The sequence below is a fragment of the Capsella rubella genome, unplaced genomic scaffold, assembly GCF_000375325.1.
Source record: "Capsella rubella cultivar Monte Gargano unplaced genomic scaffold, Caprub1_0 scaffold_8, whole genome shotgun sequence".
NCBI lineage: Eukaryota > Viridiplantae > Streptophyta > Magnoliopsida > Brassicales > Brassicaceae > Capsella > Capsella rubella.
The window spans coordinates 3,954,653-3,968,235 of record NW_006238916.1 but is presented as its reverse complement, the minus strand read 5'-3'; the positions used below and the strand labels follow the sequence as shown (position 1 = coordinate 3,968,235).

Here is a 13,583-nt window from a genome sequence, read left to right as displayed (position 1 = left end):
GCCTCGTCCTCTAGCACTTTTTTTGAGGGCCCGAACCGAGTCGTTGCAGTCTTTAGGCGTTCCCAGTATCATGGTTATCCGTCCGCGAGCTGGCGAGCCCGCGTGCTGCGGTCGTTGCCCTCTCTGCCTTTTCGGCGGTCCCGGTAGTTCTCCTTCCTCATCATTTTGACGCTCGAGACTTCGCCTTTCTTTAGGTCGATCTCGCCGATCAAGGCCGTCTTCCCGATATTGGCGCGTCCCCTAGCCTCGGCCTCGACCACGCCCGCGCCTTCCGTTAGGTCGTTGTCCCCTATACTCCTTTGGTTGGAATACAACTTCTATTTCGCCGGACTTATATTTGTCGAGGAGGTAGTTGGAGAGATGCTTGCACTCTTCGGTTGAATGTCCGGCGAACCTGTGGAAGGTGCAGTACGATTCTTTGGGCGATTTTTTTTGGTTATTGACTTCTATGGAGATTGCGCTAATCGTACCGCCTGAAGCGTCCTTTCCCTCATGGTGCTTCCGTGGTTCCCGGTAGTCTTCGCGCTTTCGGTCTCGGGGTGCGGGACGGGTTGCTTCAGACTTTGCCGCTAACTTGGCATCTTCCTCTTCGAAAAGTGCGTATTTGGACGCGCGATGTAGTGCGTCGTCGAGATCTTTTGGCTCGCGGATGGCCAAATCCTTTCGTAGGGACGATCTTGGAAGAAGCCCTTTTCGAAACGCGGCCAAGGCGGCATCTTCCGGAACTAAAACTTTGGCCAGCAGGTTCTTAAATCGCACCAAGTACTGCTGCAGAGTTTCATCGGCTTCCTGTGTTGTGTCCCAGAGATCGATGCTGGAAGCTCCGGGTTGTATGAAATGCCAGTAGTGTCGAAGGAATGAGGTCGACAACTGGGCGAAGTTATCGATCGAATTCGGACTAAGTCGAGAAAACCAGGTGAGAGCATTGCCAGTCAGACTCTCAACGAAAAGCTGGCAATGCCCCGTATCTTTCTCCTGTTCGGAAAAATGTGCCTTTGTGACCGCAGCCATGAACGCGTCATGAAAGTACGAGGGTCCTTATCCCCGTCGTATGTAGGCAACCTGAAATTGATATGCGGAATTCGAGCCTGAGTGATGCGGTTCGTGAAGGGAGTCCGCTGAGTTTCTTCAAACATACGGTCGATTACCGGGGCTGAGCTGGAGACTCGGTGGACCTGAGAGTTTATGTCGGCTATCTTTGCGTACAGATCTTCTAGATCCTAATCACGCCCGGAACCCGGTACGTCTGTGGGTTGGCTGGACGCTGTCACGAATGCTCGAGGTCGAGTCCCAGTTTGCGAGGGTCTTACACATGAATGTCCAACTGGGGCTGGGGGACGCACCATGTATCCTCCGACCTGATCGGGAGGAGGGACATCGAAACTTACATCTTGTGTATTAGACTCAGGCGTGCGATTGCGCACGATCGTATCCATTATGTGGTCAGCTGCCGCGATTCGATCATAGATGTCTTTGGTCATGCTTCCGAATACTATACGCAGGTCGTCCATAGATACGGTTTCCTGAATAGGTGGCTGTACTGGAGCGACCGAAGCGATTTGGGGTTCGTCCGCGGGTTGACCTTCGGATCTTCGGGTGGCGATTGCGCCGTTTTCCACTTCGCCAGTTTGACGGCGTTCAGCGGCTCCAGTCGGCGGTGCCGGGAGATCCATTTGACGGATCTCTTCGTCAAGCCTCTCGTTGAAGGTTGAGTTGGCAGTACGGGGCTCCACGTTGGGTTCCTCGTTTGGGCGTGAGTCAACATAGTTGAGTTGCGGAGACATCTCAAGGTGGATCGCTTCGGTAACCGAGTTGAGAGAAGTGTTACTTAGGAAGATGTTTTCTAGAAAGGAAAAAATTCCCCCCCTCCTTCTAGCGCCAATTGTTGAACCAAGGATTCACACAATGAATTTATTAAGGAAAGGAGAATAAATTCACTTTGAACAATCTCTCAAGAACTCGATTAGAACGGATTTTAGAAGAACTAATTCAACCTTGAAATGAACGATTTAGGGTTTGCTCAAGAACAAATGAAGAACTAGGGTTTTTAGTATTAATGATCGATGCCCTAAAAATAGAGGCATGTTCTTTATTTATACAAAGGATCTAGGATTACAATAAATGCTCCCATTCCTTAGATTTACAGAGGATATTGTCATAAATATTCAATTAGGATTTTCGAAACCCTAATGTCGTGAGGTCGTTCATTCCATTTTAGGAATGAACGCGCCTTCGTATTTAAACAACAATAAACCGGGATTCCCCGATTTATTGGTCTAATTCAATTTCGTCTTGGTTTAGGCCGGTATGTCGTTGGTGCTAATTCCTACACCAACAAAAGTTATTCTTTTTGGTGGTGATTTCCGACATATACTCATGTTATACTTGGTGTTGGTAGAGAACAGATAGTTAACTCATCATTAAATGCATCTTACCTTTGGGAGCATTGTAAAGTTTTGAAGTTTACAAAGAATATGAGGCTTCTGCAAAACATTAGTTCTAATTATGCCCAAGAAATTGAAGAATTCTCTAAATGGATACTTGATGTGGGAGAAGGCAAACTAAACAAGCCAAATGATGGAGTTGTTGATACTGATATCCCGGGAGAGTTTCTTATCACAGAAGTAGACAAACCTATTGAATCACTTATTAAAGAAGTATCGGGAATTTGTTTTCCACAGAAAAGCATGCTAAAGATTTCCAAAGCCGAGCTATATTAAGTCATACCAATAATGATGTCAGCTTAATTAATGACCACATGCAGTCAACACTAGATGGTTAGTAAGTATATTTAACTTATATCTTTTAATTTCTATTGAAGTAAGTCAATAATTTTCTCGACACCTATGTAATTATATTTATGTATATCATTTAACATGTGAACAACGGATTTACTTAAGTTTTGATAGTCTCGATCCTTCCAAAAAACGAAAGAAAGAAAATCCTGCATATAGTCTAGATTTTTTAAATACAATCAGGATTTTTGTGTGTACCAAACCATGCTCTTTGTTTAAAAATGGGTTGCCTAGTAATGTTGTTGCGCAACATTGATGCCCATGGAGGTCTGATGAATGTACAAGACTGCAGATTCTACAAATGGCAGATCATGTTTTGCCAGCACGAATCCAAACGGGTACGAGTGTTGGGAAATCAATTATGTTACCAAGAATGGTTTTAACACCATCAGATTCAAGATTGCCTTTGAAAATCAGGCGTATATGTTGCCTTTGCAATGACCATCAACAAAAACCAAGAACAATCACTTGCTAAAGTTGGGATATATTTACCACAACCGGTTTTCTCTCATGGCCAGCTATACGTTGCAATATGCCAGGTAAGTTCAAAATCTGGCTTGAAAGTTATGATAATTAGATGCAAAAGGAAAACCGCTAACAAAAACAAAGAATATTGTCTTCAAATAAATCTTTTAGAACATTTAATGCATCCTTAGGATCTCTCAAGGTAAAACATAATTTTAGGTTTTATTTTAATTCATATCTTTTATGTATTTGGATTCAACTACATATAAACTTATTATGCCTATTTTTTGTTGTAGGTGGATTAAAATGTTGCTTTAACATTGAGAATCATTATAACAATATTCTTTTACACTTTAAACATAATGTCATAATGTTTATTTATACGTTGTTGCTTTTTAATAGTAGGTTTACAAATAAAAACTTATTTTAATTGCTTTTTAATTGTTTTTTTTAACTGAATAACTGAAAGAACCCATCCCATTTTTTTTTCCCTTTAAACATCAAACCGGATTAACTCAATTAATTCGAACCAGCTAAACCGACATAATAATTTAAATCAATTAAACCAAACAATCTCATTAAAGTAAACCAACAATATTAACCAGCGGAAGACTTAACCAAAAATCCAATAAAACAATTCCATTATCCAACAAGTTCAACCAAACATTATTCCAAAACATGATCATCCTAACATGTTTCTAAATTCCAATCTAACACCCTAATAAATCCAACAATAACCTAAAACACCAATGAGTGCCTAGATCATCCTCCTCTCCTCGCCATGATTCCACGGATCACACTTTGCTTTTACCTACATCAAAGAAAGAGATGCATAAGTATTTCATAAATACTTAGTGAGGCAATCATCCCACCACTGGCTATACACACAAGCAGAAATGAACACATTCAAGTATAACTCAAACAACCACCAATACAACGCCAAACAACACAACATGACCCGTTCTGACGAGCAGTGTCGACCCGCTGGTGTCGCTCGACACTCGCGACCATTCTCGCGAGAAAGAAAGTTGGTGTCGATCGACACCCTCCCTTGGTGTCGAGCGACACCGAAACACTAACATCGCTCCAGCCGCTTCTCATCGACGAATCCACCAACTCCAGGACTCCAGGCCTGATCTATCTCCTTCCCAGACTTGTACCAAGACACCATATCACATAGACAAGCATACAAACACAGAAATCAAATATCAATCAGAAGAAACACCCAAAATATGTATCAAAACTGCTTAGATCAGCCTAGTCATGCACTCACCTTTCAAAAGGACAGAACAAGAACGAACAGACCACAACAACAGCAACCAAGGACTCTCCTAACACCACAGCTACGAGATCTCTCTTCCCAAGGACAGAAACACCAGGAACCAGCCTCAAAACACTTCTCAAACCCCACAAAACCTCTCTAGAGAACTTAGAAACCTTTTAAAAGAATAAAAGCGGCCACCTCACAACAAAACACGACTTTCACTCTTTTAAACGTGACCTAGGGTTAAACCCTAACCAAAACCTCAATTGAACCGACAATTTAAAACTTAAACCGTCAAACCAAAATTACTAGTGTCGATCGACACCCGACCACAGTGTCGATCGACACCACCCGGATTTCCAGACACGGGCGTTACAATAACATAACTTATAAACAGAAAAATATTAAAAGGGAAGATAGTTAAAATGCATATATGAATATCATGTTTAACTTTACATAACTAACATAAAATCCAGTTTTCAATACTGCCGTAGAGTGGGTGCGCAAACCACCAAGTATATTGTAACGACATTTGTGTTCATTCGATCGTGTGGGTATTCGCTTGACCCTATCAGTGTTTATTTGACCGTGTGAGTGTTCGCTGGGCCGTGTTTTATTTTGTTTTTTGAATCATTTGAGTGTTCCTGAGACCGTGTCTTATTTCGTAGTAACCCGTGCTACCCCTTCAAAAAAATATTCAAAAGAGAAACCATAAAAATTTTTTTTTGACAAACCGAATTGCCGGTGCTATAGCACGGGTTAATACCTAGTATTGAATTATAAAAATACATATAAGATATAAACCTAACACCAAAAGAAAAGAAACATTATTTCGTGTTATAGGCTTATTGCACATGTCCATCAAATCCTACTATATTAATTGAGAAGTACACAAATAAAACTAACCTTTAAATTGTAAGAAATTACATTGAAATATCATTAGAAAAAGTTTTAAATGAGAATAAAAAACTGAGGGTAATAAAGAAATTAAACAAATAATCAAAAAAATTAAATATATAAGATCGCAAGATAATATATAAACTATAAATAAAATCGCAAAATAATCAGACAAATATATTGTTTGTTTGGATATACAAACACATATACGGGATATATAAATATATTAACTAATAAAATGGACAATTTGAGCCTTTTTAGAGTGTCCACCTCATCACAGAAAAAAATCATCTAGAGAATGCCATGTCAGAATCACATATCTTCTATCATTAAGGACAGATTCCAAAAGTCAATAGTTTTTCTTTTATGGGAAGTTTCATGGATTCGTTCTTTAAGTGGTGCAACCAAAGAAGGAGGGGAGATTATTCTTTTTCGTGGGTATAGAGGAGAGAATCAAGAGTTTCTCTCATCTCAGCTTTCGTTTCTACTAAACAACATTCGACTTTACTCTTTGTTGTATGTTTGCTTCATATGGGCTTATTTGGTCTGAACCATAAATTGGGCCTATACTGGTGTGTAGCCCATACAGGGTCCGAGTTGTGTATGCTGCAAGAGTAAACCGACATAAGCACTAGGGTTTCACTATATAAGGGAAATTAGTGTTGAAGAAACAGGTATGCTAAATGCTAAACGCTGGAGGCTAGAAGCTGGAGACTAGTTGTAGCCGCAAGGCATAACACAAGGCGCAGTGCTGAGAGCATGCACATGGCGTTGTGCAGAGAACATGCAGCAGTGGTCTGAAACTTGAGAAAGGAGCAGTAGCTAGGCTAGGCCGAGGGCTAAAAGCTGAACATGACCTAGTCTAGGTTTAAGGTGTCTTCATGACACTTTGACGAGAGACAAAGGTGGAGCTGTTTCGTGGAGGTTCAGTGAGGTGTTTCTGTGGTGATACATGAAGGGAGAGTTGAATCAGAGACAGAGAGAGAGGAAGAAGAAAAGCATCTAAGACAGTGAACATGTGTGTTTACATATGTTTTCTTCTTCAGGTTTCTTTGTTGTTGCTCTCTAAGCTTTGTATATGAAACACAGTGTAAGCGCTTGTTAGAGCATTGTGTAAACCTAACTGATTGATAGTGGATGTTTGTGGGAGAAGGTTCCCACACGAGATGTACCCTCACGCAGAGGGGAACTCGTTAAATCTCTATGTTTTGTTTATGTCTTGTTGTTGATCTAGGATCCAAAAAGGCGTTGGGACAAAGTCGTGGTCTGCGATTCATACAGAGATGAGTTGGGGACTGCGATTTTCAACAAGTGGTATCAGAGCCAGGTTGAGGAATTCATAGACTCAGGCATGACGCTGTAAGCATACAAGGAGGATCCAGAGACTGTAGTAGAAGACTCATGATCATGAAACTATTCTTGATCGAAGGCTAAATCAATTATGGGGTTGGTTTAATGTGGAGTTATCTGCAGTAATTGATTAAGGTTCATGGATGCATGTGTTAAGGTGATTAGCACATGGCTGTGGAGAGAAAATCGAAGCATCATCCAAAAGGCTCAAACTTATCAAAACAAGCATTCAGTTTTCCTCTGCAATCACAACATATATGTGATGCTTTGTTTTGAAGCTTCTAAATACTCGAAACTGTTTCAGTTAAGGAATCTAGACATTGGAAGAACACAAGGATGTAGACGTTTTCAACTACTAGAAAGTCAAGATTGTATCTTGTTTGATTTAGCTGTTGAAAGTTTGTGTAGCGGTGTTCAAGAATGGTTGAAGGTACAGCTGCAAGAAGTCACAAATTTATGTTTTAAGGGACGCTTTAAGAGTTTAATTTGTGTGTAAAAGGGTTGTTAAGTCAACAAGTTGTGTAGAAGATTCATATGAGTATGAAGCTGCACCAAGCAATTTTATGTTGAAGTGGTCAGTCTTGAGGAGTGTTGGGTGAATGGTTAAGTCTCAGTAAAAATGGATCGGCAAAGATTTGAAAGGACTACAATTGATGTAGGTTTACAGAAGAATGTAAATGCATAGAGTATCAAGAGTCGAAGTTGCAGCCAATGATTTTTTTTTTGTTGTCAAGGTGGAGTTTGTTCTTCATGGTGACTTAAAAGCTTTAGAAGACTTTTGTAGACATTGCAGGATTGTGCAAGATTTTGCGAGTAAGTGCAAGAATCTACAAGGCTGGTGCAAGGTGACTGGGATTAGGTTTTGCATTGGAAAGAGAATCAGAAATTAAAAAATTTTGGTTCGACTGTTTGCATCTACAGAGATGATCTGGTGGATGAATTTTCTATAAGATTTCACTTGCAAGAAGTTTAAGTGTTGTTGGTGACAAGATGACACTTATAAAGGAGGCTTGTGAGTATAAGGGGAAGATTCAAGTAGATCTCCGGTGGTTAAAGATGCATGTTATGATAGACAAGGCTAGTAGAAGACTAGTAGGTCTAGTTGCATAATTAAGTTTCTCAGGAAAGTCACTTACACGGAGGTTAAGTGAGGATTCATCAATGGTGAAGACATGTCAAGTTGGTATTGATGAATGGTGAGAAAAGGTATGATGGTGGTACCAAGTTTCTTCTTGGTAATGTATGCATAAGTGAAGAACTATTGCAGGGTTATGTTTACACCAAGTATGTGGCTTCAGGGATTCTAGAGTGAAGCACTAAAGGTTGTTACAAGGAGATTAGCAGAGGCTCAAAAGCTGCTGGTTAGACATCTGTTTTGACATGAGGTTGAACAAGAGTTTGTATTGTCATATCGTACAAGTTGGGTTCAAAATTCAGTTGGTTGAACAGATGGGATGTAATCTAAATCTCATGAGTAAGGCATTGGGTTGAGATTGTTTTACAGGATGAATCAAGGATTGTTTCAGGTTTGAAGCAGGTATGATTCATGTGTTCTGCATGGGATTCAAGAGAGTTTGGTTTAAGTTAAGTGCACATGAGGGGAACCAAAGGTCGACCAAGTGAATCCGGTTGTAGAAGGAATCATATTATATACAATCATGATAATAGGTTTGTGGTGTTCTTCAGAAACCATGGAAGAGGTTGTGTGATTGTTGTAATCGTTTGTTCTGAGAGGTTCATATCTTAGGGTTTACTGGTTCTAAAAGGTTTCTCAAGACCAAGGTTCCACAAGAAAGTCAGGTGTTAACTGCAGGGGAATCAGAAGAAGTAGAAGTGTTAGTTCTGGTTCTAGGTGAAGCTGTTTTGAGGAACAAGGGAATCTAGTAAGGGCTTCATAAGTGTTTCTAAGACCAGGAGAAACAAGCTTGAAGAAGATAATTCGTGTAAGGAGTTACATGAACTTGTTGGGACAGCTGAAGAGCATTGTATGTTACTCAGAGAAGCTGTCAAGAACAAGGCTGAAGCTGTAGCCTTCACAAACAGAAATTCAGAAAGTTTGAACATTGGGACAGTCATGAGACAGTCTATGTATTCGATAGGTCTTGGGAATTTCTGAGCAATGTTAGAGGATAACATTGGATAACACAACGAAACAATCAATGGTTGATTGTGTTATGTATTTACTATCAAGGAATCAGGTTGATAAAGGTTTCTTCAGTTGTCGGGTCGAGTGGTCAGAGTTCGTCTACAAGTGGGATTATAGTCATCAGGATAAGGAAGATAGAGAGAGAGTCGCGAATCTCTTGAAATTTCTACGATGAAGTTGAAAACTCCTAAGGTCGACGAATACAAGGATCATTAGAAGCTATAGGTTCTATAGGAGAAGACAATTTTTTTGTTTTCTTATCTTCAAGAAAGCATCAACACAAGGGGATTTTATGAGGTGGATCTAATGAAGCAAAAGGTGGAGATTGTTGTATGTTTGCTTCATATGGGCTTATTTGGTCTGAACCATAAATTGGGCCTATACTGGTGTGTAGCCCATACAGGGTCCGAGTTGTGTATGCTGCAAGAGTAAACCGACATAAGCACTAGGGTTTCATTATATAAGGGAAACTAGGGTTGAAGAAACATGTATGCTAAATGCTAAACGCTGGATGCTAGAAGTTGGAGACTAGTTGTAGCCGCAAGGCATAACGCAAGGCGCAGTGCTGAGAGCATGCACATGGCGTTGTGCAGAGAGCATGCAGCAGTGCTCTGAACCCTGAGAAAGGAGCAGTAGCTAGGCTGGGGCCGAGGGCTAAAAGCTGAACATGACCTAGTCTAGGTTTAAGGTGTCTTCATGACACTTTGATGAGAGACAAAGGTGGAGCTGTTTCGTGGAGGTTTAGTGAGGTGTTTCTGTGGTGATACATGGAAGGGAGAGTTGAATCAGAGACAGAGAGAGAGGAAGAAGAAAAGCATCTAAGACAGTGAACATGTGTGTCTACATATGTTTTCTTCTTCATGTTTCTTTGTTGTTGCTCTCTAAGCTTTGTATATGAAACACAGTGTAAGCGCTTGTTTGAGCGTTGTGTAAACCTAACTGATTGATAGTGGATGTTTGTGGGAGAAGGTTCCCACACGAGATGTACCCTCACGCAGAGGGGAACTCGTTAAATCTCTGTGTTATGTTTATGTCTTGTTGTTGATCTATGATCCAAAGAGGCGTTGGGACAAAGTCGTGGTATGCGATTCATACAGAGATGAATTGGGGACTGCGATTTTCAACACTCTCTTTTTGGCTACGCTTCTTCATCTTTCAAGAAAGGTGTTGGGTTTGGTTTTGGGTGTGTATTATGGCTCAATTGGTGTTGAATAAAGGAAAGGCGGTGATGGTTCGTACCGAGATGGTGAAGATCTCTGGTTCGGCTCTATCACGACGGATTCAACAGTTCTCTCTTACCCTAACTGAGAGGCTTATGAACCCTAGTATCCAGAAGATGGATTCTCTGGTGGCAAATATGCCTAAGATTTGGAAGTTGGAAGATAAGGTGGTTGGAGCAGATTTGGGACAGGGGACTTTTCAGTTTAATTTTGGAAGGAGTTTGAGGGGGTTTTCTAGAACGTGCCTTATCATTTTGATGGGTGCATGATATCATTGGTCCGCTAAGAGCCTATTATATCAAGTACTTACCCATCATCTATTAATTTTTGGGTTAAAGCTTCGGGGATCCTGGTGCATTTGTGGGAAGAAGCAACATTCACTACAAGAAAAAGGAAATTTACGACTGCATTTAGCTGTTTAGTGACTTATGGACGACGAGCTTGCGGCTCAATTACGACAACATCTGTTCAGTCGTAAGGTAGTCGATAATTAGCGATTACAAACGTTAGTCAGTAATGTAGTAGCTAATAGGCGCATGTTATGTGACTAAATATCTGAGACGGTAACATTGTCGCTTAATAGTCGCTAATTTGGCGACTAAGTTACTACAAATGCGTCTAGTCGCTAAACGGCGACAAATGCGGCATGTCGTAAGGTGGTCGCTAAACGGTCGTTAAATAGATGCACATGAAAGCACGTTGTTTCCGTTTCATGGTAAGTGAGGTAGGTGAGGTTGGTAGTCGCTATTTAGTCGCAAGATTCTATATATAAGAAAACTCGCCCATTTGTTGTCCTCACTCATTCACAAGACAAAGATAGCAAAAGTAAGAAGAAAAAAATTGAGTTTTGAGAGCTTTTCAATAATGGCTAATATTTGAGAGTGGATGTATAAGAGGATTGACGAAGAGACGGGAAACTTCTCGGAAGAATTTAGAGCAGGGGTGCAGCAGTTCATGGCATTTGCAAATAGCAAGCCTTTAGCACAAAATAAAAGGGGTAAGTTTTACTGCCCTTGTAGTAAATGCAAAAACGATAAGTGTATTTCGGGGGAAAGAATTTAGAACCATCTATTTAGTTATGGGTTTTTGGAAGATTGTTATATTTGGTATAAGCATGGGGAAACATAAATATGAATTTAGGAACAAGTTATTATGTTGATGCTACGTATATAAGTGGGAGAGAAGAAGTGGGTAATGTAGTAAAAGATAGATATGTGGATATACCTTGAGGATAATTACATGAGTTATGATGGTAGTAGCAAATATAATGTAGAAGAACCGGTTTATAACCATTCAAAGAAATTTTATGACTTTCTAGAAAGTACTAAAAGTCCACTATATGATGGTTGTCCTGAAGGGCACTCTCAATTATCTTTAGCTGCTAGAATGATGCAGAATAAGGTAGATTATAATATGATTGAAAAGTGTGTGGATTCGGTATGTGATGTCTTAAGTGAGTATTTTCCCGAAAGAAACCAAGCTACCGGTTCACATTACGAGATAGAAAAATTTATGCGCAATTTAGGGCTCCCATATCATACAATTGATGTTTGTATCAACAATTGTATGATATTTTGGAAAGATGACAAAAAAGAAGATAAATGTCTCTCTTGATCAAAAATAAAAAAAAAGAAGATAAATGTCTCTTTTGTGGTGTACAAAGATGGAAGCCTAATGAAAACCGACGTCGAACGAAGATACCATATAGTCGTATGTGGTATTTACCTGTTGCAGACAGATTGGAGCGAATTTATCAAAGCCACAACACTGCAGAAGCAATGAGATGGCATGCTGAGCATCAAGTAAAAGATTGAGAAATGATTCATCCTTCAGAAGCAGCTGCGTGGAAATATTTTCAAGACCAACATCCCCAGTTTGCTGAAGAACCCCGAAACGTGTATCTTGGATTATGTACTGTAATCATTTGGCATATCCTATAATCATTCATTATGGCCTGTGATCTTAACTCCATATAATATACTGGTCAGCCACTTTTATTGTCAAGATATTTATTTTTGTATTACCTTTGGAACTTTAAACAATTTCATAACCCTTCTTTATTTCTAACATTTCAGGAAGAAAAAATGGGAAGAGCTGTCAGTCTTTGTGAGCTTTTCATCAAAACACATACAAAGCCAGATGGAACGTATGTTGATTGGAAGGCAGAGATAATCGCGGAAAATTATGAGAAGAACGTGCAAGCGAAGGTGGATGAGCTTGAGGTAGCTTCTTCAGCGGTTTCACAACTTCGGGAACTCACGACAGATGAATATACTGCCATATTTCTTCAGGTTAAGTGACATCTGAAACTATACACATTTATAGAGTCTTGGATGAGTCTGTTTTGCCTATATTAAGCGTTTTCCTTTCTCCTTTCCTTAACAGTCCACTAAGAAGGATTCTTGAGGTAATTACTACGGAGTTGGCAGCCTCAAAGACAATCTTGGGGTTCTTGGCAAGCGCAAGCGACCAGACCAGTCTTCATGATTCATGGTATTGGAAGAGCAACTACAGGAAGCTCAACGCAAGATCGAGGAGCAGGCGCTACTCTTAATGCTGAGGCTGCTGCCAAAGAAGCTGGCATATCCCTAGTTGTATCTGAGCAAAAGGACACGGTCAACAAGCTGGAAAAGTTCCTCTGCCAGTCTAATCCGGCATTCTTGGATTTCTTGGTAACTGAATCAGTTGACGCAACAACCATGGCTCCTCTCACAACCAATCTACCTGCAACAGCTACACAATCAACTCCACCATCAACTTCTTAGGTTACTAATCCATCACTCTTTTTTTCTAAACTCATGATCTTGTCAGTTTTCAGTTTTTGTATGTTTGTTTATCAAACTTGTGTAAAATATTAGTTATGTATTAGTGAACTCTTTTCATTGTGAATATGTGGGTTTTAAGTTAAGTTTGATTAATTTTGCAAAATAAAAACCAGGAAACATTTCAGATCGTAAAACAATTAAACTTTTTTCACGAAAAATATAGTAGATATTAAGTCAGAAATTAGTCATCTAATAGTCGCAAAATGGTAGCCAAACAGTGGCTAAAAAATAAGGATGTAGTCGCCAAATGGTCGTTAAAATAGTTACAACTGTTTTACGACTACGACATAACGTAATAGTAACCAAAAGGTGGTCGTAAACTAGTCGCAGTTCAGTCCCAACGATTTACGACTACTTTATGACAACATTTACGATTACACAAATCAGTCGCAACATAGTCGCTAAATGGCCACTATCGGGCGACTATTCCAATTAGCGACTAAGTATTTACGTCAACGCAAAATAGTCGTAAACCATGATTTAGCGACGCTAGAGCGACTAATTCTGCAGTCGCTAAATGCATGTTATCTTGTAGTATTACGAGCTATTGGAAAGAAGTTGGGTTTAATTCAGGAGATTGATGAAGATATTGGTAGTATCTATGTCACTGTTAATGGTTTT

The 13,583-nt window shown here is 40.0% G+C and overlaps 1 protein-coding gene across 1 annotated transcript; it reads right to left on the bottom strand.

Moving 5' to 3' along the window:
• Positions 1 to 240: 240 nt before the first annotated feature.
• LOC111830517 lies at positions 241 to 1,011 on the bottom strand. Its single transcript, XM_023782744.1, has one exon. The coding sequence runs from the start codon at positions 1,009 to 1,011 to the stop codon at positions 241 to 243; it is 771 nt and encodes a 256-aa protein (XP_023638512.1).
• Between the last annotated feature and the right edge of the window lie 12,572 nt (positions 1,012 to 13,583).